Source organism: Ranitomeya imitator, chromosome 1, assembly GCF_032444005.1.
Source record: "Ranitomeya imitator isolate aRanImi1 chromosome 1, aRanImi1.pri, whole genome shotgun sequence".
Classification (NCBI taxonomy): Eukaryota; Metazoa; Chordata; class Amphibia; order Anura; family Dendrobatidae; genus Ranitomeya; species Ranitomeya imitator.
Genome location: NC_091282.1, coordinates 1,071,429,318 through 1,071,453,034, shown reverse-complemented (window position 1 = coordinate 1,071,453,034; position 23,717 = coordinate 1,071,429,318). Strand labels below are relative to the sequence as shown.

Here is a 23,717-nt window from a genome sequence, read left to right as displayed (position 1 = left end):
GAGCACAGCGGCCGGAAAGCAGAGCGGTGACGTCACCGCTCTGCTTTCCGGCTGACCGACGCTCACAGCCAGTGCAGGAGGAGTGCAGAGAAGCACAGCGCCGGGGACAGACAGCGGTAGGTAAGTATGTACTGTTTTTTTTACTTTTACGCTGGTAACCAGGGTAAACATCGGGTTACTAAGCGCGGCCCTGCGCTTAGTAACCCGATGTTTACCCTGGTTACCAGTGAAGACATCGCTGGATCGGTGTCACACACGCCGATCCAGCGATGTCTGCAGGGAGTCCAGCGACGAAATAAAGTTCTGGACTTTCCTCAGCGACCAACGATCTCCCAGCAGGGGCCTGATCGTTGGTCGCTGTCACACAGAACGATTTCCTTAACGATATCGTTGCTATGTCACAAAAAGCAACGATATCGTTAACGATATCGTTATGTGTGAAGGTACCTTTAAACGTTTTGGAAGAATGTTCTCTGGTCAGATGAGACAAAAGTAGAGCTTTTAGGGCAAAGGCATCGACATAGAGTTTACAGGAGAAAAAAGAGGCATTCAAAGAAAAGAACACGGTCCCTACAGTCAAACATGGCGGAGGTTCCCTGATGTTTTGGGGTTGCTTTGCTGCCTCTGGCACTGGACTGCTTGACCGTATGCATGGCATTATGAAGTCTGAAGACTACCAACAAATTTTGCAGCATAATGTAGGACCCAGTGTGAGAAAGCTGGGTCTCCCTCAGAGGTCATGGGTTTTCCAGCAGGACAATTTTCCCAAAACACACTTCAAAAAGCACTAGAAAATGGTTTGAGAGAAAGCATTGGAGACTTCTAAGGTGGCCAGCAATGAGTCCAGACCTGAATCCCATAGAACACCTGTGGAGAGATCTAAAAATGGCAGTTTGGAGAAGGCACCCTTCAAATATCAGGGACCTGGAGCAGTTTGCCGAAGAAGAATGGTCTAAAATTCTAGCAGAGCATTGTAAGAAACTCATTGATGGTTACTGGAAGCGGTTGGTCGCAGTTATTTTGGCTAAAGTTTGTGCAACCAAGTATTAGGCTGAGGGTGCCAATACTTTTGTCTGGCTCATTCTTGGAATTTTGTGTGAAATGATCAATGTTTTGCTTTTTGCTTCATTCTCTTTTGTGTTTTTTCATTTAAGACAAATTAAATGAAGATAATAATACCAAATAATTTGTGTTTGCAATCATTTTCAGGAAGAAAATGAGTATTATCTGACAGAATTGCAGGGGTGTCAATACTTTTGGCCATGACTGTATATGAGGGTGGCTTATCAATGCATAAAGTGCACATCATAATCATATTGAATGTCTACAAGGATTGGAACACCTTACCCATGCTCAGCCTACATTCATCTGCTATACCAGCTCCCTGTAACTTACTGTGTGTTCTGTCCTCCTATATATATTTATACCATTTTCTCTTGATCTGGATTTTAATTATGTGTGCTCTTTTCCTGTGTTTTATGTATTTTGTGTTTTATTATTATTTTTAAGGGATAGCAATCTTTAGAAGTCCTCCATACGGATTCTCTCGCACAGCTATAATTCGTTGTGGATATGATCTTCATGATGTATGGAAATTCCATTCTTACCGTTTTTGGATGCCTGTATTTTGTTGCCTGACTACTTAGGGTATACTATGGATAAAAATTGTGAAAGGCTGTTAGTATTTTGGACGGGCATTTTTTGTGCAATGTATATTTTGTGTGCATATACATAGGGAGGCTTATATGTTAAGGGTTGTTGGCCTTTTTATGGGTTATAGACTGTATATACACTGAATTCTTTCCTTTTGATGTTTTTCATTGTATTGTGGGCTCATAGATAATATTAAGCCTACGTATTAAATATACTGTTGCCCATTTATGGACCACACAATTTGTTGATGTTTAAGATGCCCTCACTATGTCAGATAATTCTTATTCATTTATTTTTTGACATGCATTTTCTATACCTGACAGCAAGCAGCTTGGATGGTATCTGAGTCATTCTATTTTCGGCATTGAATCCTGCATATATCTGTATATGTTATTCATCCTATTATGCATTTGTTTGTGTTTATAGATATTTAATCTGACTTTTGCATGTGCTTACTCAGAGAGATCACATAACTGTTTCAAAGTGGTTTATGATCCATGTAGACCTGGACATTTGTTTATCTGATCACTACATTTATTGTGTCCTGTTGTCTCAACTGAGTTAGATTGATTGCTAACGAGCTTTAACCCAAAAAAAAAAAAAAAGAGATCTAAGGGCTAGCCTTCTATAAATGTAGACTTAGCTTGGGGATGCATTCGTGCAGGGGTGCATTCGTGCCTTAGTATTCGTGTATTTTTATTCAAAGTTCTTTTTTTTTCTAAGTACTCGGCAGTTATAACATGGCAGTTAGACAGGGCAGGAGACAGGTAAGACAATCTAAATCTATTCCCTATTCACTTGAAACAGCACAAATACTCACCATATTTATTTGTATCATCTATTTCCTGGCTCCTGCATTCACTCACATTCACCGCCCTTGCATTAACTCTCTACACTCCATCCATATCGGCCCCTGTCCTTGCCTCTCCTATGTATAGCACTCATACTCTGTTCACATTGCTTAATAGCGCAGATCCATTCAGTCCCACCATCCAACACAAGAGACGCTTTCACAAATCACTTAACCATCTGCTCACTCTTTCGATCCTCCTTCTCCTAGTCGCTGGAGACATTTCTCCAAACCCCGGCCCCCCATGTTATAGCCAGTCAAACCTCCCAATTGCTACACCCAGAAACCCCTCTAACCTTATTAATATTCCCTGCATGCCTTCTGTCTCTTTGAATTGTGCCCTTTGGAATTCTCGCTCTGTGTGTAATAAACTCTCCTTCATTCATGACTTCTTCCTTTCTAATTCTCTTAATCTCCTGGCTCTTACTGAAACCTGGATCCAGCAGTCAGACACCACCGCTGCTGCTGCTCTTTCATATGGTGGACTACACTTTTCTCATACCCCAAGATCAGACAACAGAGCAGGTGGAGGCGTTGGTCTGCTCCTTTCACCCAAATGTACTTTCCAAGTTATCCCCCAATTACCCTCACTTGTCTTCCCTTCCTTTGAAGTCCATGTGGTCAGACTCTACGTCCCCTTCTCCATGCGAGTGGCGGTGGTGTATCGTCCTTCCGGCCCCTGTCATCAGTTCCTGGATCACTTTGCCACCTGGCTTCCACACTTTCTCTCCTGTGACACCCCCACCCTTATCATGGGTGATTTCAACATCCCTATTGCCTCTCCCCTCTCCCCATCTGCTTCTCACCTTTTATCTCTATCCTCCTCTTTCGGCCTCTCGCAGCATACTAACTCTCCAACACATGAAGATGGAAACTCCCTTGACTTGGTCTTTTCCCGGCTTTGTTCAGTGGATGATTTCACAAACTCCCCTCTCCCACTCTCTGACCACAACCTTCTTTCATTCTCTATCAAGAACTGCCATCCCGCTCAGGTCACCCCTACTTTCTACACTTATAGAAACATACAGGCCATAAACACCCAGAAACTTATGAAGAACTTGCAGTCCTCATTGGCCCCAATCTTCTCCATCTCATGTCCTGATTCTGCTCTGAAGCATTACAATGAAACCCTGCAAAGTGCTTTGGATGAAGCTGCTCCTCCTATACATAAAACAACTCGGCACAGACGGCAACAACCGTGGCACACGCTGCAAACACGTTTCCTGCAGCGGTGCTCCAGGTGCGCAGAACGTCTGTGGAGAAAATCTAATCTACTCGAAGATTTCATCCATTATAAGTTCATGCTAAAGACATACAATTCTGCCCTTCACCTCTCCAAACAAACCTACTTCAACACCCTCATCACCTCCCTGTCCAATAACCCTAAACGTCTCTTTGACACGTTCCAGTCCCTACTCAACCCAAGAGAGCAGGCCCCAACCACGGATCTCCGTGCTGACGATCTGGCCAATTATTCAAAGAAAAAATTGACCACATACGACAGGAAATCATCTCCCAATCTCTTCATACCATTCACTGTCCTCCCTCCCCCACTGCATCTAGTTCACTCTCTGACTTTGACGCAGTTACAGAAGAAGAAGTAAGCAGGCTCCTTGCATCTTCTCGCCCGACCACTTGCACCAGTGACCCCATTCCGTCACATCTCCTCCAGTCCCTTTCCCCAGCTGTCACCTCTCATCTAACAAAAATATTCAACTTTTCCCTCACTTCCGGTATTTTTCCCTCCTCATTTAAGCATGCCATCATACATCCATTACTTAAAAAACCATCCCTCGATCAAAACTGTGCCGCTAATTATAGACCTGTCTCTAATCTTCCCTTCATCTCTAAACTCCTCGAACGCCTGGTCCACTCCCGTCTTACCCGCTATCTCTCAGATAACTCTCTTCTCGACCCTCTTCAATCTGGCTTCCGCTCTTTACACTCTACTGAAACTGCCCTCACTAAAGTCTCTAATGACCTACTAACAGCTAAATCTAATGGTCACTACTCCATGCTAATTCTCTTGGATCTCTCTGCAGCATTCGATACTGTGGATCATCAGCTCCTCCTCACTATGCTCCGCTCCATCGGCCTCAAGGACACCGTTCTCTCCTGGTTCTCCTCCTATCTCTCTGACCGATCCTTCACTGTATGTTTTGCTGGTTCCTCCTCCTCTCACCTTCCCCTTACTGTTGGGGTTCCTCAAGGATCAGTCCTAGGTCCCCTCCTCTTCTCGTTGTATACTGCCCCTATTGGACAAACAATCAGTAGATTTGGTTTCCAGTACCATCTCTATGCTGACGACACCCAATTATACACCTCTTCTCCTGTTGTCACGCCGACCTTTTTAGAAAACACCAGGGATTGTCTTACTGCTGTCTCTAACATCATGTCCTCCCTCTATTTGAAACTAAACCTGTCAAAAACTGAACTCCTCGTGTTCTCTCCCTCTACTAACCTACCTTTGCCTGACATTGCCATCTCCGTGTGCGGTTCCACCATTACTCCAAAGCAACATGCCCGCTGCCTTGGGGTCATCCTTGATTCTGACCTTTCATTCACCCCCCATATCCGATCACTGGCTCGCTCTTCTTACCTGCATCTCAAAAACATTTCTAGAATTCGCCCTTTTCTTACTTTCGACTCTGCAAAAACTCTTACTGTTTCACTTATTCATTCTCGTCTGGACTATTGTAACTCTCTACTAATCGGCCTCCCTCTTACCAAACTTTCCCCGCTCCAATCTGTCCTGAATGCTGCTGCCAGGATCATATTCCTCACCAACCGTTACACCGATGCCTCTACCCTGTGCCAGTCATTACACTGGCTACCCATCCACTCCAGAATCCAGTACAAAACTACTACCCTCATCCACAAAGCACTCCATGGCTCTGCACCACCCTACATCTCCTCTCTGGTCTCAGTCTACCACCCTACCCGTGCCCTCCGCTCCGCTAATGACCTCAGGTTAGCATCCTCAATAATCAGAACCTCCCACTCCTGTCTCCAAGACTTTACACGTGCTGCGCCGATTCTTTGGAATGCACTACCTAGGTTAATACGATTAATCCCCAATCCCCACAGTTTTAAGCGTACCCTAAAAACTCATTTGTTCAGACTGGCCTACCGCCTCAATGTATTAACCTAGCGATCCCTGTGTGGCCTATTGTTTTTATTTATTTATTTTTTATTTTTTTTTTTTTAAATAGGCAATCAGGTTCCTCGCATCATGTTCTCATTCACTTTATGCAGTTAATAGCCCTCTGTGTCTGTACTGCTACATACTTAGGCAGTTAACTGGTTCATGCAGCTTTACATGAACACCCGAGCCTTACACTATGGCCGGTCCGAATAACTAAAGCAATTGTTACCATCCACCTCTCGTGTCTCCCCTTTTCCTCATAGTTTGTAAGCTTGCGAGCAGGGCCCTCATTCCTCCTGGTATCTGTTTTGAACTGTATTTCTGTTATGCTGTAATGTCTATTGTCTGTACAAGTCCCCTCTATAATTTGTAAAGCGCTGCGGAATATGTTGGCGCTATATAAATAAAAATTATTATTATTATTATTATTATTATACCCAGTTTCATGGGCCTTATTATGCTTTTCATTTGCCTGTTTATTATGATCCTCATCACATGATAACTAGGAATCATATTTCTCACAATACTCTATCTGGTCACATCTTTACTTATATATTGCCCAGTTAATGCCAACAGTGGTTATAATTAGTAATGAGCGAATATGTTTGAAAAATGATTGCCAAACATAAAATCGGCACAAATCCGAATGTGCCATGTTCGTACCGATTTTATGTTGGCAATCGTTTTTTAAACAAATTTGCTCGTGGGAAACACAAGCAAAATTTTATAGAATCGGAAAAAATTGGAAAAATTTGGTAAAAAATGCAGGAAAATACTCGCATTGCCACTAAAATATTTTGAGCACTTTGGCTATGATAATGGTGGTGTTTGATGATTGTTGTTTTTTGTGCCATTATTGATGTGCACAGACAGAGATAGCATGGCATATGTCCTACAAGTGAGTTGTGCACTGCTTCTATTGTGCTTCATGTATGTATTCACTTGCTAAATGTGATACAGCAAGGCATATTCCACGTTGTCATTTAGTGATGAAGTGACATTGTTCTGTGATTTGAGCTGTTGGCCATGAAATTTTTTTTTTGCAGTTGCTACCGTGATTCAGCAAGCCATATCTCACCTTTTTATTTAGTGGCCATGAAATTCCACTGTTTGCACAGTTATTATGGTGCCACCGACAGAAAGGGAGATGTCAGATTTAGGGAGGATGGTAGATGGCGGGAGCAGAAGTAGTTCAGTTTTGGAGAGGTTGAGTTTCAGATAGAGAGCGGACATGCTGTTGGAGACTGCGGACAGACAGTTACTGGCATTCTGTAGTACAGCAGGGGTAAGGTCAGGGGATGACATGTATAGTTGTGTGTCATCGGCATAAAGATGGTACTGAAAGCCAAATCTGCTGATGGTCTGTCCAGTTGGGGCCATGTAGAGAGAGAAGAGAAGGGGGCCATGGTCTGAGCCCTGAGGTACCCAACAGTGAGAGGAAGAGGAGACAAAGTGGAGCCAGCGAAGTGAACACTGAAAGAGCGGTCAGGAAGATAGGAAGAGATCCTGGAGAGAGCAGTGTCCTTAATGCCTAGTGACTGGAGCCTAGAGAGTAGGAGAGGTTGGTCAGCAGTGTCGAAAGCTGCAGAAAGGTCGAGAAGAATGAGCAGAGAGTGGTCACCATTACATTTTGCTGTTAGAAGGTCATTGGTCACTTTGATGAATGCCGTTTCTGTCGAATGTAGGGGGCGGAAGCCGGACTGTGAAGGGTCTAGGAGGGAGTGAGTGGAGAGGTAACGGGTAAGGCAGGAGTAGACTAGGTGCTCCAAGAGTTTAGAGAAGAAGGGGAGGTTGGAGACCGGTCTGTAATTATTTGTGCAGGATGGGTAGAGGGCGGGTTTCTTTAATAGTGAAATAATGATAGAGTGTTTGAAGGAAGGTGGGAAAATGCCTGAGGAGAGGGAGAGATTAAAGATTGTAGTTAGGTGAGTTGTGATGACTGGAGAGAGAGACTGGAGGAGATGAGAGGGAATGGGGTCAGTAGTGCATGTAGTCGGACAAGAAGAAGAGAGGAGCATAGAGACTTCTTCTTCTGTGATGGGATCGAATGTGGAGAGTGAGCCAGGGGAAATGCAGAGAGGGATGGCAGTCACTGCACTTGGTGGCTGGGAGCAGATTTCCTGATGGATATTGTCTATTTTATCTATAAAGTGGGAGGCCAGGTCATCAGCACAAATGTCTGTGATAGGGGCTTGTGCTTTGGGCCTAAGGAGGGAGTGAAAGGTGTCAAAAAGTTTCTTGGGGTTGTTGGATAGTGAGGAGATCAGGGTGGTGTAGTAGGTCTGTTTGGCGAGGTGAAGGACAGAGCTATAGGTTTTTAACATAAATTTGAAGTTGATGAAGTCTTCATGTGTGCGAGTTTTCCTCCATAAGCGTTCAGCACTTATAGAGCATCGCTGGAGAAGTCGAGTTTGTGATGCGAGCCAGGGCTGTTTTACTCTGTGTTTGGAGGTTCAGAGGATGAGGGGCACTACTTGGTCCAGGGTGCTTCTAAGAGTGTCATTGTAATGATGTACAGCCAGATCAGGACAGGAAAGAGGAGATTCGGGACAGGGATGAGTGTAAGGAGTCTGACAGTGTATGAGGGTAAATAGCATGTAGATTTCTGACTGAATGGTAGGTAGGAGTGTGCTCGGGTGAGCCAGGATTTGTGAGCATGAAGGAAAGAATGTTGTGGTCAGAGAGTGGAAGCGGTGAGTTGTTTAGGTAGGAGATTGAACAGAACCGGACAAAGACCAGGTCAAGGGTGTTACGTCCTTGTGTGTCTCAGAGGTTGAGAGCTGTGAGAGGCTGAGAGAAGTAGTTACCGTATTTTTCCGACCATAAGACGCACCTTTTTTCCTCCAAATTTGGGAGGAAAGTGTGGGTGCGTCTTATGGTACGGATGTAGCATGTGGGGAGGGGGGCAGCAGTGAGTGGGATCGCACTGTTATCCCACTTCAGGATGTCCCCGCTGCCCAGAATCAGCGCTGGAGAAACCATGTGCTCCCGATTCCTGCAGCAGCTGGGCAGGTCTGTGTGTCTGGGGGAGAGGAGGCAGCAGCAGGGGCCAAGGGAGAGAGGAGATGGCTGCATACCTGCCTGCCATGCCTGGGCTGGACGCTGAGTTCTGTGCAGGAGGACCTGTGATGATGTCAGGAGTGGGCGGGCTGGAGCATCACATGGCAGCTCAGAGCCCTCCCTCTTCTTGACATCATCACAGGTCCTTCAGGCTCTCCAGTCTCCACTAGAATCTGCAGCTTCCTCAAAACCTGTGCTGTGGAAAGGAAACGAGGGACTGCTCTGTGTAAAGTAATGGGATGCTCCAGCTTTAACCTCACCACAGTGTGGCTGGCTGTCACATTTAAGAGGTTAGTCTTTACAAAACACAATAAAGCACTATGCCACTCCTTTGGTGAACTATAACTCCCAGCATGTCATAGGATCTGCAGGACATGCTGGGAGTTATAGTTCTCCCATGGGATTTTAAAGCAGCACTCCAGTGTTATTTTGCAGTGCTGGAGTGGTGCTTTAAATATAAGCCCTGTGCCCCCATTCTTATACTCACCCTCCAGCATCTTCATACAATACTTTACAGACACCACACTGGTCCTGCAGCTTCCAACATAATAACATACTATTATATATAATAACACCACATATAATAGTATGTCATTTATGTTATTAAATATTTTACCACATTTTTTAGCTTCAAATATTTTTTTTCCCTATTTTCCACCTCTAAAACCTGGGTGCGCCTTATAGTCCGGTGCGTCTTATAGTCCGAAAAATACGGTAGTGATAGAAGCTGGGATGCAGATGTGGAAGTGGGGCTATTAATGGGGATGTTAAAGCCTCCCAGGATAAGGGTTGGGAGGTCTGAAGACATGAAGTGCGGCAGCCAGGCTGAGAAATGGTCCAGGAAGTGGGTGGGTGATCCTGTGGGCCGATATATGACCGCTACTCTGAGGGAGAGGGGATGAACGAGCCTGATGGTGTGAACCTCAAAAGAAGGGAATGAGAGTGATGGAACTGGGTGGATGGCCTGGAAGGTGCATTGTGGGGACAGGAGTATGCCGACTCCACCACCAGGTCTGTTTGTGGGTCTCAGGGAATGGGAGAATTGTAAGCCACCATGGGAAATGGCAGCAGGGGAGACAGTGTCAGAGTCCTGGTTCCAGGTTTCAGTGAGGGCTAACAGATTTAGAGTTGTTCAGAAAGTAGTTGTGCAGGAAAGGAAGCTTGTTACATACAGACCGTGGATTCCAAAGGAACAATTGAAAGAGAGAGACGAGGGAGTGCAAGTAATATTAATAAGTTTAGAATGGTTTTGATATGAGGTAGGGTAGCGGTTGAGGTTGTGGGATGGTGGACGGGGGTTGGGGGAGATGTCCCCCGAAATCAGTAGGAGTAGGAAGATAAAAAGCAAGAAGCTTTTGAAATTATCCCATGTTGTAATTTTTTGGTGGTGAAATGATGCTTACTGCAGAGCTCATGCCCATTTTAAAAAAAAAATCTGTTGTTAAATATAATACGGGGATGGGATCGAATGTGGAGAGTGAGCCAGGGGAAATGCAGAGAGGGATGGGAGTCACTGCACTTGGTGGCTGGGAGCGGATTTCCTGATGGATATTGTCTATTTTCTCTATAAAGTGGGAGGCCAGGTCATCAGCACAAATGTCTGTGATAGAGGCTTGTGCTTTGGACCTAAGGAGGGAGTGAAAGGTGTCAAAAAGTTTCTTGGGGTTGTTGGATAGTGAGGAGATCAGGGTGGTGTAGTAGGTCTGTTTGGTGAGGTGAAGGACAGAGTTATAGGTTTTTAACATAAATTTGAAGTTGATGAAGTCTTCTGGTGTGCGAGTTTTCCTCCATAAGCGTTCAGCACTTATAGAGCATCGCTGGAGAAGTCGAGTTTGTGATGTGAGCCAGGGCTGTTTTACTCTGTGTTTGGAGGTTCAGAGGATGAGGGGCACTACTTGGTCCAGGGTGCTTCTAAGAGTGTCATTGTAGTGATATTCAGCCAGATCAGGACAGGAAAGAGAGGAGATTCGGGACAGGGATGAGTGTAAGGAGTCTGACAGTGTATGAGGGTAAATAGCATGTAGATTTCTGACTGAATGGTAGGTAGGAGTGTGCTCGGGTGAGTCAGGATTTGTGAGCATGAAGGAAAGAATGTTGTGGTCAGAGAGTGGAAGCGGTGAGTTGTTTAGGTAGGAGATTGAACAGAACCGGACAAAGACCAGGTCAAGGGTGTTACGTCCTTGTGTGTCTCAGAGGTTGAGAGCTGTGAGAGGCCGAGAGAAGTAGTTAGTGATAGAAGCTGGGATGCAGATGTGGAAGTGGGGCTGTTAATGGGGATGTTAAAGCCTCCCAGGATAAGGGTTGGGAGGTCTGAAGACATGAAGTGCGGCAGCCAGGCTGAGAAATGGTCCAGGAAGTGGGTGGGTGATCCTGGGGGCCGATATATGACCGCTACTCTGAGGGAGAGGGGATGAACGAGCCTGATGGTGTGGACCTCAAAAGAAGGGCATGAGAGTGATGGAACTGGGGGGATGGCCTGGAAGGTGCATTGTGGGGACAGGAGTATGCCGACTCCACCACCAGGTCTGTTTGTGGGTCTCAGGGAATGGGAGAATTGTAAGCCACCATGGGAAATGGCAGCAGGGGAGACAGTGTCAGAGTCCTGGTTCCAGGTTTCAGTGAGGGCTAACAGATTTAGAGTTGTTCAGAAAGTAGTTGTGCTGGAAAGGACGCTTGTTACATACAGACCGTGGATTCCAAAAGAACAATTGAAAGAGAGAGACGAGGGAGTGCAAGTAATATTAATAAGTTTAGAATGGTTTTGATATGAGGTAGGGTAGCGGTTGAGGTTGTGGGATGGTGGACTGGGGTTGGGGGAGATGTCCCCCGAAATCAGTAGGAGTAGGAAGATAAAAAGCAAGAAGCTTTTGAAATTATCCCATGTTGTAATTTTTTGGTGGTGAAATGATGCTTACTGAAGAGCTCATGCCCATTTTTAAAAAAATTCTGTTGTTAAATATAATACGGCCCACAATATACCAAGATATAATTTTGTGGTGGTGAAATACAGCTGTCTGTAGAGCTCATGCAGATAAAAAAAAATCTGTTAGTAAACATAATACAACCCACCATATCCCACGTTATAATTTTGTGGCAGCGAAATGAAGAAGTCTGCAGACCTCACGCATATTAAAAAACAAAAAAAATCTGCTGCTAAACGTGATACAGCCCGCCATATGCTACATTGTCATTTAGTAGCGGTGAAATTGTTCTGTGTGCCCAGCTGTTACACAATTTTTTTTTTTTGCAAACATGATATAGCAGGCTAGATCCGAACATGAAATTGTTTTGAGCATATCTTGTAGATTATACAGGCCTCATCCACACTAAAAACAAATTTTGTTCTGTTACTAACGTGATACAGTAGAGGAGATCTCATTTTGAAAATGTTTGGAGCATCTAGTCTGTTACAGGAGAACTTATCCAAACAAAAAAAATTCTTCTGTTACTAACATTATACAGTAGGGAAGATCTCATATTGAAATTGTTTGGACCATATCTTCTTTATCATAAAGGCCTCATCCACAGGAAAAAAAAAAATCTTATGTTGCTAACGTCATAAAGTAGGGTAGATCTCAGTTTGAAATTGTTTGGTGCATCTAGTCTATGTTATATAGGCTTCCTATTCCACGCAAAACAATGTTACGATTAGGATTGGTGTTCAAGGTGTATGTGTGGTAGGTTTTAATGTTTGTGAAAGCACTAGTGAACCAACAACGCCACGTCCTATCCAAAGACAACTGACAACTTCTGTTACTGGATGCTTTAGTTTTTGGTGTGCTGCATTGTTCTCTTGTAATTGCAGTCTGTGATATTTTTAGTGGGGTTTCTGTGCCTGCTGTTGCTGGTGCTGCTGATGTTAACACAAATTTGTGGAAATGTGAGCAGTCCTGCTTGGGTGTCATGGATGACCTGTTGGTCCCTATTATACTATTTCTACTGTGGTGAAATTGACGCCACTTTGCTGGTGTCTGCCACAAATTTTTGGAAATGTGAACACTCCTTGTGGGGGTGTCCATCTGCTGGGTTGGGTGTAGTAGAAGACGTGTCCGTCCCTATTATACTATTTCTACTGTGGTGAAATTGATGCCACTTTGTTGGTGTCTGCTGCTAATTTTTCAAATCTGAAAACTCCTGGTTGGGTGTCCATCTGCTGGGATTGCTGTAGTGGAAGACGTGTCGATCCCTATTATACTATTTCTACTGTGGAGAAATTGATGCCACTTTGGTAGTGTCTGCCACAAATTTTTGGAAATGTGAACACTCCTTGTTGGGTGTCCAACTGTCCATCTACTGGGTTGGAAGTAGTGGAAGACCTGTAGGTCCCTACTATACTATTTCTACTGTGATGAAATTGATGCCACATATTTGGAAATGTGTAGACTCCTAGTTGGGTCTCCTTTATGTGTGTTGCCGAGATCGGCAGTCCTCCACCACCTTTGAGTCAATTAGCCGTGTCACTATCCTTACGTTTTTCTGACAATAGTAGTCTACAAAACTAATATTTATGCCACCTGAGTGCGACTGAGCATCAATTTCAATTTTTTTTAAATCACTTATATGACACCAATAATTCCACATCGCTTTTCAGACATTACTGGCACTGTCCTCATTGGGATTCACAATCTAAATTTCCTATCAGTATTTTTTTGGAGCGTGGGAAGAAAAATAAGTACTGGGAGGAAACCCTCACAAACACGAGGAGAACATACAAACTTCTTTGCAGATGCTGTCCTTGGTGGGGTTGTGACACAGGACTCCAGCACTGCAAGGCTGCCTATGCTTTTGCGTTGACGACTCAATGTTCCTGGGGTTGGAAGCCTATCACTGCGATGCACATTGTGTGTCTCACTGCTGTCTTGGGGAAAACTACTGTCAAGATTGTCTTCAAGCATGTTTTCATACTGCAGCATGGGCATGTCCCTTTCTAGAAAGGGAAGCAACTGTCAAAATTTACTTTTGTATCGTGGATTGAGCAAACCAGCAACCCAGTAGTATTTTGAATCCTAACAATATGGGCAACAATCATGTTGCAAATAGTGCTACAAGAAGGTGCTCATAGGTTGGTCTCTTTCATGAAGTCCATACTGTGCTGGTGGTGGGATAACACTCAAGCTTGCTTCCTCCATCCCCTCTTGGCAACCACGGACAACAGAGGGAATCATTATCCTCATCTCCTAAGAGCTCATGCATCACCTCTTGCTTCTCATCCTTTTCCTGGCCTTCTCGATTTGTTTCTCCCATGACAACCGCATGTGAGATGACAGGCCTGAACTTAGAGATATTGTTTACCCTAAAGGCATCCTCCTCTGCTTTCTCCTCTTCCCCCAGGATCACCACCACCTCCTCACCCAGATTATATAAAGTGTGCTCCAGCATGTAGATGACAGTAATAGCGATGCTGATGACGGCATCGTCAGTGCTAACCATCTTAGTAGCCATTTTCAAAAAAGTGCAGAAGGGTGCAGAGCTCCTTTATCTGTGTCCATTCCACAAGTTTGAATTGCTTCACGTCCATACTGTGTTGTGCCCGGCTATGCAAAATGTCATACTGCACCAGGTTTCAGCGCTGCTGCCTCAGTCACTGCACCATGTGCAGAGTTTAACTCCACAGTGTAGTCACATTGCATATCAACTAGTTAACCGGTAGTCTGAAATATCTCTATACCAACTTAAGTGGAATGGTGGCAGTGAGCACACAACAACAGTGGTTTCTGCAGCAGCGCATCCAGGCTGGGACAGTGGTGGAGGAATTGCTGTACCATTAGGTTGAGGATGTGAGCCATGCAAGGCACATGTGTGAGGTTGCGCAGGCATAGGGCCGGAATCAGGTTCGCACTTTTATCGCACATGGCCTTCCCTGGCTTCAGGTTGAGTGAACACAGCCATTGATCAAACACAGCATGGATAGCTGTCCACAACTCTTGATCAGTATGACTGCGATCTCCAAAGCATATTAATTTAAACACTGCCTGATTGCAGTGGCCCCTTAAAGCGCAGTACAGAGGTGGAGGGGAGTCTCTTAGCAGTGTTGTAATATGTGTTTCCTTGAGAGAGATTTTGAGGGCGCAAGTGGAGGCCCTAGAGGAGGGGGAAGAGGCAGAAGCACCGGAGGAAGTGTTAGATACAGAGGTTTGTTCTGAAAGCCCTGGTGATTCAAAGACATGGTGTCTAGTGACACCTTGGTGTCTAGTACTTTAGTTCTCCATCCCCTGGTGTGTACTAGTTTATTTCTCCAACCCAAGTTGTTTAGTAGTTTAGTTCACCAACCCCTGTTGTCTTTTAGTTTACTTCTAAATGTTCTGGTGTGTATTTGTTTTGTTCTCCAATCATAGCTGTTTAGTAGTTTAGTTCTCTAACCCCTGATGACTAGTAGTTTAGTTCTCTATCTTAAGGTGTGCAGTGGTTTCGTTATCCATCCCCAAGCACCCTGCAATCTTTGGGGATTTCAAGGCTTGTGGCGCAGCCCCTTCCCCGACTTCCCCCACAGCCCCCAGAGTCACCCAGTGCCCAGTCAGCATGATGTAACGCTCCTGTCCATGCTTGTTCCTCCAGGTGTCAGTGTTGAAGTGCACCCTGGCAGACATAGAATGTTTCAGGGAATGAGTGATATGGTCTGCGACATGCTGGTGTAGCGCAGGCACATGTTTCTTAGAGAAGTAATTGTGACTGGGAAACTAGTACTGGGGAACTGCAGCGGCCATCAGCTTTAGGAAGCCATCTGATTACAGTCATGAATATACGGCTCCACCTCCCATAGGGGTGGAGCCGCATATTCATTACTGTAAATGAGCGGCCCCACGTGACCGCTCATACAGTAGAAGGTGCGGCCAGGACAGGAAGCAGCGCCAGCCAGCGAGGGAGCCGAGTGAGTATTTTAAGAACAGCGGGCGGGCGCACAGGGGGTGGGAGGGGGGTGGGAACATGGATCTTTATTTTAAACACAAGAAACAAAAAAAAAAAAAGGAATATTCATATCTTCTCTACAGCAAACGCTGCTGCAAAGAAGATATGAATGGCGGCTTCAGCACCAGATGCAGGGGACAGCGCTAAACTTTAGCACGGTGCGTGTGGCACACGGACGGCAAACGTGTGCCGCACTGATGTGCCACAGAAACGCACATGCACACGGACACGGATAATTCTGGTACCGATTTTTTATCTGGACGTGTGGGACTGCTCTTATATACCCATTCTTTTGAGTAAAACCATGAGAATAAAGTACTGAAGATTTTAGGAAGAGATGCCTGGTGCTGGAACTTTTTCCTTTCCTTTTTGCTGTTGCTATTGAGTGGTTTCCAGCCACTTGTTCCTGGCACCTGTGTTCATTTGGATTATGGTGAGGCACCACTACTCCCTTTCCCTGCTCCCTGTATGATGATGTTTATCTTTCAACTGCCATAAGTTGGAGGTCCTAATAATATACATTCACAGGTACTTTATTTCTTCCTTGATGTATGAACAGTTTTGATTGTCCTTACTGTATTAGTGCGTGACTTTTGATTTAATTTCATGTGTTATTTACTGGAAACTCATTTTCCCTAGCCGGTTATCTACTGTAGATTTTTGGCCATTAATATCTGTTATTGTCGCTGTGTGACTGATTTTATTGCATGCTATGTGTGTCAGCCTGTTTAAAATTGGAATAAATAAAATATATCTTTATATGTTATTTTTCCTTTCAATGTTTTTGGACAATGACTCCATGTTTAAATATCAAATCTATATTTCTAGGAGTGTCCATTTTTTTTTTTTTTATTTTGGCCATTGAACTTGGCAATGTTATAAAAATGTAATGTAGTTGCATATGTACAGTTGTGCTCAACAGTTTACATACCCCAGCAGAATTTTTGCTTTCTTGGCCTTTTTCAGAGAATATGAATGAAAACACCAAAACTTTTTCTCTACTCATGGTTAGTGGTTGGGTGAAGACATTTATTGTCAAACTACTGTGCTTTCTTTTTTAAATCATAATGACAACTCAAAACATCCAAATGACCCTGATCAAAAGTTCGCATACCCTGGTGATTTTGGCCATGCACAGAAGTTGACACAAATGGGTGTGAATGGCTACTAAAAGTAACATCCTCACCTGTGACCTGTTTGCTTGTAATCAGTTTGTGTGCATAAAAGCTTAGTGAGTATATGGGATCCAGACAGACTTGCATATTTTATCCAGCCACTGACATTTTTGGATTGTGAATCATGGGGAAAGCAAAAGAATTGTCAATGGATCTACAGGAAAAGGTAGTTGAACTGTATAAAACAGGAAAGGGATACAAAAAGATATCCAAGTAATTGATAATGCCAGTCAGCAGAGTTCAAACTGTGATTAATAAATGAAAAATCTGTAAAAACAAAACCACGGTCAGGTAGACCAACAAGACTTTAGTCCACAACTTACCAGGAAAATTGTTCGGGATGCAAAGAAAAACTCACAAATAACATCAGCTGAAGTACAGGACTCTCTTCAAACTAGCTATGTGGTTGTTTTAAGATGCACAATAAGGAGACACTTGAAGAAAAATGGGCTGCATAGTCAAGTTACCAGAAGCAAGCCATTACTGCGCAAATGCCACACAGTATCTCTCCTACAATGCGCAAAAGAGCACAGAGACAAGCCTCAAAATTTCTAGAACAAGATAATTTTGAGAGATGAGACCAAAGTTGAAATTTTTGGCCACAGCCATAAAGGTTACATTTGGAGAGAGGTCAACATGGCCAATTCACCACCACCATTCCTACTGTAAAGCACAGAGGTGGATCGCTGATGTTTTGGGGATGTGTGAGCTACAAAGGCACAGGAAACTGGGTCAAAACTGAAGGAAAGATGAATGCAGCACGTTAACAGCAAATACTGGAGGCAAATTTGCACTCATCAGCCCAGAAGCTGCATATGGGATGTACTTGGATGTTCCAAAATTGCAACAATCCAAAACACAAGGTCAAGTTGTCCTGTCATTGGCTACAGCAGAGCAATGTGAAGGTTCTGGAGTGGCCATCTCCTGACCTCAATATCATTAAGCCACTCTGTTGACATCTCAGGCGCACAGTTCATGCCAGACAGCCCAGGAATTTACAGGAACTCGTGGCTTTTTGACAAGAAGAGTGGGCAGCTTTACCATCGGAGAAAATAAAGAACCTCATCCACAACTACCACAAAAGTCTTCAAGCTGTCATTGATGTTAGACGGGGCAATGCATGGTTTTAAGAAATGGGGTATGTGAACTTTTGATCAGGGTCATTTGGATGTTTTTGGCTGTGATTATAAATTAAAAAGAGAAAACACAATAGGCCAAGAGAGCAAAAATTCTGCTGGGTTATGTAAACTTTTGAGCACAACTGTATCTGATTCAGAACATATTGATTATACCTACAGATATATTGTGTCGGTAATAGTAGGTTTTTTAAATTTGTTTTTGCTGATACTGTGTTTTCAGTTATCATATCATGCACTGCCGAACTGTGTGATCTAATTCACCAACCAGGTAACTGCACAAACAATAATTTTGTTAAAAAAAAAATCTGGATTTTACGCAATTTTTGCAAATTCTGTTATCTTTTATAGACATTATTGCAAATGTACGACAGATCAAGAAATTCACGGCACCATAATCTTAAACGTTTGACACAAAAAGGAATTGGTTATCACCATGGATCAGTGGATGCAAAAGGAAGGAGACTTGTTGAGATGTTATTTAGGATGGGTTACGTAAGAGTGAGTATTTTTACTGCTAAAATCAGCAGTTATACAATATCCTAATTCTGATAGCAAGAAAAGGACATTCTAAATATATAACTGCAATAATCTGTTTATATAATAGCTTTGTAATGTTTTCATTTCCTGTTCTGTCCAGATGTCACTGTATCCCAGAATTCCAAATGGAGGAAGTTCACCGACCGCCATATTGGGACACCCAGTGATGGGTGTCCCAATATGGAAACTGCTGCTGGTAACAAAAAATTAAGGCAACACTTGCACATCACAATATAAGGCTGGTTTCACACATTCATGAAATACGGACTGTTTTCAAATTGGAAGACCCTGCCTGACCACCATGTTCCTGACCTGTTTCATGGGCATATTCAGTGCTCAGCATAAATGAGTACACTCCCTTTGAAAAGTAAAATGTTAATCAATATGTCACTGAACAGAAGAACAATATTCAACATTATGACAAGACTAAATTTAATAGAACATTTTTTCTAACCCATAACACGAAAGTAAGGTTAGTCATATGACTTTCATTACAAAATCTTCAGTTTTACTCAAATTAGTTGATGAAAAAATGAATACACCCCACATAAAAACTACTACCATTACTACAACTAGTATTTTGTATGACATGATTTTTAAGTACAGCACCAAATCTTATAGACATGGAATGAACAGGTTGCCAACATATTGCAACATATCCTTTTTTTAATTCTTCAAGAACAAACTTTTTTACAGTCTGGATGCTGTATGGAAAGTGATTGTTTCTTCAGAAATCCCCATAGTTGGTCAATTGGGTGCAGAATAGGAGACATATTTGGCCACTGAATCACCATTACCCTGTTCTTCTTCAGAAATGCAACAGATTTGTGACTTGGATCATTGTAATATTTGAAAAGTGCATGTGTACCAAGCCCAGGGAGTAATGGTAGCATCTTTTCTTTAAATATAGAGCAGTATATCGGTGAATTCATCAATGAAATGTACCTCCCCGACACCAGACTCCTGCAGCCCCATATAAGCACACTGTCACCACCATGTTTCACTGTAGGAACCATGCATTTTTCTAAATTATTTTTTCTAAGGCTAGTTTCACACTAGCGTTCGGCAGGGCCGCGGACGGAAGCCTTCTTCCTCTGTGAAGCCTGACCACTGCCACGCCTCTTCCTTCAGCTCCACCTACGTCTGCATGCGTCCTGCATACCCTATCTTTAACATTGGGTAAGCAGGCCATACGGATGTATGCGGATGCCTCTGCATGTGTTGTGTTGACTCTGCGCTGACCTGCATCAAATGCAACATGTTGAATTTTGGTCTGCGTAGCTTCAAAACGACGCATGCGAAGGTATCCGCATTTATCCGCATGGCCTGCGTACCCAATGTTAAAGATAGGATACGCAGGATGCAAACATAGGTGGAGCTGAAGGAAGAGACGCGGCAGTGGGCAGGCTTCACGGAGGAATGCTAGTGTGAAGCTAGCCTAAATGCATAATGCCTAGAGTGAAATATTGTGGTGGTAGTGTCCTGTTGGGGGTGCATGAGTACTACTAAACTCTGTTTGCCCTCCTGCTGTTTGGTAGCTTGGTACTATTAGGGACCATCACAGCCTGTACTTGAACCTTGCCCTACCACTGTCAGACTCTCACTCTATAATAGGAATTGCTTTCCCTTTTTATTAGCTATGACTAGAGAAGAGCCAACTTGTTTGGAAAACGTTCACCAATCTCAAATTTGGCATGAACATAGCACATTCAGATTCGTGTTCAGTTTCCCAAGGTTTTTTACTCAAAGTCGGCAAAAGTCGGTCACAGTTCTGTATATCATTGCATTTCCACTAATGCTTTTGTGATGACTTTGGCTAGTGCTGCTGCATGATGAGCAGGGGCATGTGCTTGATGAGGGGAGTGGTGAGGAGCTGCGGATTGTGATTTTTTTCTTTAATAACTTAATGTGTGTACATTTCGGCTGCCAATCAGGGAGCAGAAATCTTCCACAATGTCATGACACAAGATCGTCTGAGATCGGCTTACGAAGTCACATGTCCCTGTACATATAAAAAGCAGACATCTTGTTTTGCTGGCACCATTTATTCAGTGTCACAGTGCAGAGAGGGCTCTGCTGTTAGTCCTGCTGCTGCTGCTGAAAGTGAAGTTGTCAGTTACCTAGATAGGATCCTGTCCTGTATGAAATCGATCTTCCAGCATCTAACTAGATTGTGCTAAAACTGTGTTGCAGTCAGGAGGCCCCATTTGCTAATCCATATCGTTTGTGATAAAACTTTGTTTCAGTGACAAATCACAAGGCCAGATTTCCACTTAAAAATCATTATGCATAACAGTGTTGTTCAGGCACACTAAGAAAATAAATAGTGATTGTTCATTTAGTGACAGTTGACTGTCATCTGTGGGTCTAAAGGTACCGTCACACTGAACGATATCGCTAGCGATCCATGACGTTGCAGCGTCCTGGCTAGCGATATCGTTCAGTTTCACAGGCAGCAGCGATCAGGATCCTGCTGTGCCATCGTTGGTCGCTGCAGAAAGTCCAGCACTTTATTTTGTCGCTGGACTCCCTGCAGACATCGCTGAATCGGCGTATGTGACGCCGATTCAGCGATGTCTTCACTGGTAACCAGAGTAAACATCGGGTTACTAAGTGCAGCGCCGCGCTTAGTAACCCGATGTTTACCGTGGTTACCAGTGTAAAAGTAAAAAAAAACCAAACACTACATACTTACCTTCCGCTGTCTGTCCTCCGGCGCTCTGCTTCTCTGCAATGTGAGCGCAGGCCAGCCGGAAAGCAGAGCACAGCGGTGACGCCACCGTGGGCTTTCCGGCCGCTGTGCTTAAGTGCAGAGAAGCACAGCGCCGGAGGACAGACAGCGGAAGGTAAGTATGTAGTGTTTTTTTTTTTTACTTTTACGCTGGTAACCACGGTAAACATCGGGTTACTAAGCGCGGCCCTGCACTTAGTAACCCGATGTTTACCCTGGTTAACAGGGAACCGGCATCGTTGGTCGCTGGAGAGCTGTCTGTGTGACAGCTCTCCAGCGACCAAACAGCGACGCTGCAGCGATCGACATCGTTGTCGGTATTGCTGCAGCGTCGCATAGTTTGACGGTACCTTAAGGTTGTGAAACAGCAGGTTACAAGAGGAAAAGGCTACGTGCAACATGAGTGGTCATGGTGGAAGGGGGAATAGGCTGGGTGTTCGACGTGAAGGTGGGTTAGATATTAAGGTTAATGAAAGCTCAAGTAAACAAACACTGTCTCGTCCTAACCAAAGACCACTGACAAAATCTGTTACTGGATGGTTTACTTGACTCCCTTTTTTTTTACAGCCGCACAGTGGTACGCTTTGTAGATAAGGCTCAGAAAGAGCATGTGCTACAGTGGATGGCAAGTGCTGTTTCAAATGGCCTCTCCTCCTCTTCCTCCACCTTAACATCACACACAGTACAATCATCAGAGGTGGCATCTTAGTCACCCTTGTTTCCCGCTCGTCACAAATTTCTAAAGGTAAAATTGACTGAAGAACCACAGATGGACCAGTCTGCAGAGTTGTTCACGCATTCTATTTCATGGGCAACAGAGGTCTGCTCCAAAGATTCACAGAATCAAGAAGAGGAAAGCATCTGCACCAATGCCCAAAATGTTTTCATGATGGATCCAGAGGCGGACAAAGTAGGTGTCAGGGCAGGAAGAGGAGGTGGGCGACTCTCCGTGTGAAAACAGAGAGGACGACTATGAGGTTATAGATCCCACTTGGTGTGAACCCAGAGGTACACATCTGAGTAGCTCAGCATAGTAGGTGGAGGAGGAGCAAGATGAGGTTATGTTGCGAAGTGATGCAACCAAGACTAGCATTGCTCAGCTCCAACTCTAGATGTGGCCAATAAACCTATAAATGGGGCACCGGAGATAAAGAGCTCCGCCATAATATCCAATATAGTAACCCAAAAGAGAAATGGACACAATGAGCTAAAATATAACAGTTTTTATTGAAAGAACTATATATATAAATATTTAACAATGATGAAAGGTAAAAATAGTTAACAAGATGCACAAAAAATAAAATAAGAGAGGCGACACTAGTGACGCACATGGAGCAAGTAATATACTATAGGAGCAACACAAAGACTAAATTATAAATAGTTCTACTAATGCCACATTTACCAATATAGAAATAAGGCAGTCCTCACTAGAAATCATGTGTAATGCATAGGTGCAGGTAGTAAGAGGTCCGGCTAATGAATAGCGTATATAAATGTATGGCAAACGAGATAATATATAATATATGTGCTCTCTGAGATACTAATGCAGGACAATATACACAATAGGATGTAAAGAATAAATAGGGATAAAGTGCCTAGTGCAAGATATATGCATATATATTCAGTAGTAATCCATACCAAGATAGAGTGGCAAAAAGAGCTATATGGCAAAGATAAGCCAAAATTAAGCCAAAATCCAATAAGGATAAGACATCCCAGGTAGAAAGTCCTGTACTAGAAATGGAGTCTAAAGTCTTCCACCCAAAGTATATCTGAACTGTCAGAAAAGTGCAGTATGCATAAGTAGGGTACAGACCTGGATCCGTGTGCGGGAGAGGGCGCCCCCCGAGGAAGCAATACATGCGAAACGCGCGTCGGGGCTCCCTCTCCCGCACACGGATCCAGGTCTGTACCCTACTTATGCATACTGCACTTTTCTGACAGTTCAGATATACTTTGGGTGGAAGACTTTAGACTCCATTTCTAGTACAGGACTTTCTACCTGGGATGTCTTATCCTTATTGGATTTTGGCTTAATTTTGGCTTATCTTTGCCATATAGCTCTTTTTGCCACTCTATCTTGGTATGGATTACTACTGAATATATATGCATATATCTTGCACTAGGCACTTTATCCCTATTTATTCTTTACATCCTATTGTGTATATTGTCCTGCATTAGTATCTCAGAGAGCACATATATTATATATTATCTCGTTTGCCATACATTTATATACGCTATTCATTAGCCGGACCTCTTACTACCTGCACCTATGCATTACACATGATTTCTAGTGAGGACTGCCTTATTTCTATATTGGTAAATGTGGCATTAGTAGAACTATTTATAATTTAGTCTTTGTGTTGCTCCTATAGTATATTACTTGCTCCGTGTGCGTCACTAGTGTCGCCTCTCTTATTTTATTTTTTGTGCATCTTGTTAACTATTTTTACCTTTCATCATTGTTAAATATTTATATATATAGTTCTTTCAATAAAAACTGTTATATTTTAGCTCATTG

At 43.6% G+C, this 23,717-nt stretch overlaps 1 protein-coding gene across 1 annotated transcript in view; it reads left to right on the top strand.

The window, feature by feature from the left end:
* Positions 1-23,717, top strand: part of LOC138656877 (probable ATP-dependent RNA helicase DDX60) — a 375,810-nt gene that overhangs the window by 261,837 nt on the left and 90,256 nt on the right. Inside the window, exon 30 of the mRNA XM_069744200.1 lies at positions 18,277-18,426. Within this exon, the coding sequence (XP_069600301.1) occupies positions 18,277-18,426 (150 nt within the window). The remainder of the gene's footprint in view (positions 1-18,276; positions 18,427-23,717) is intronic.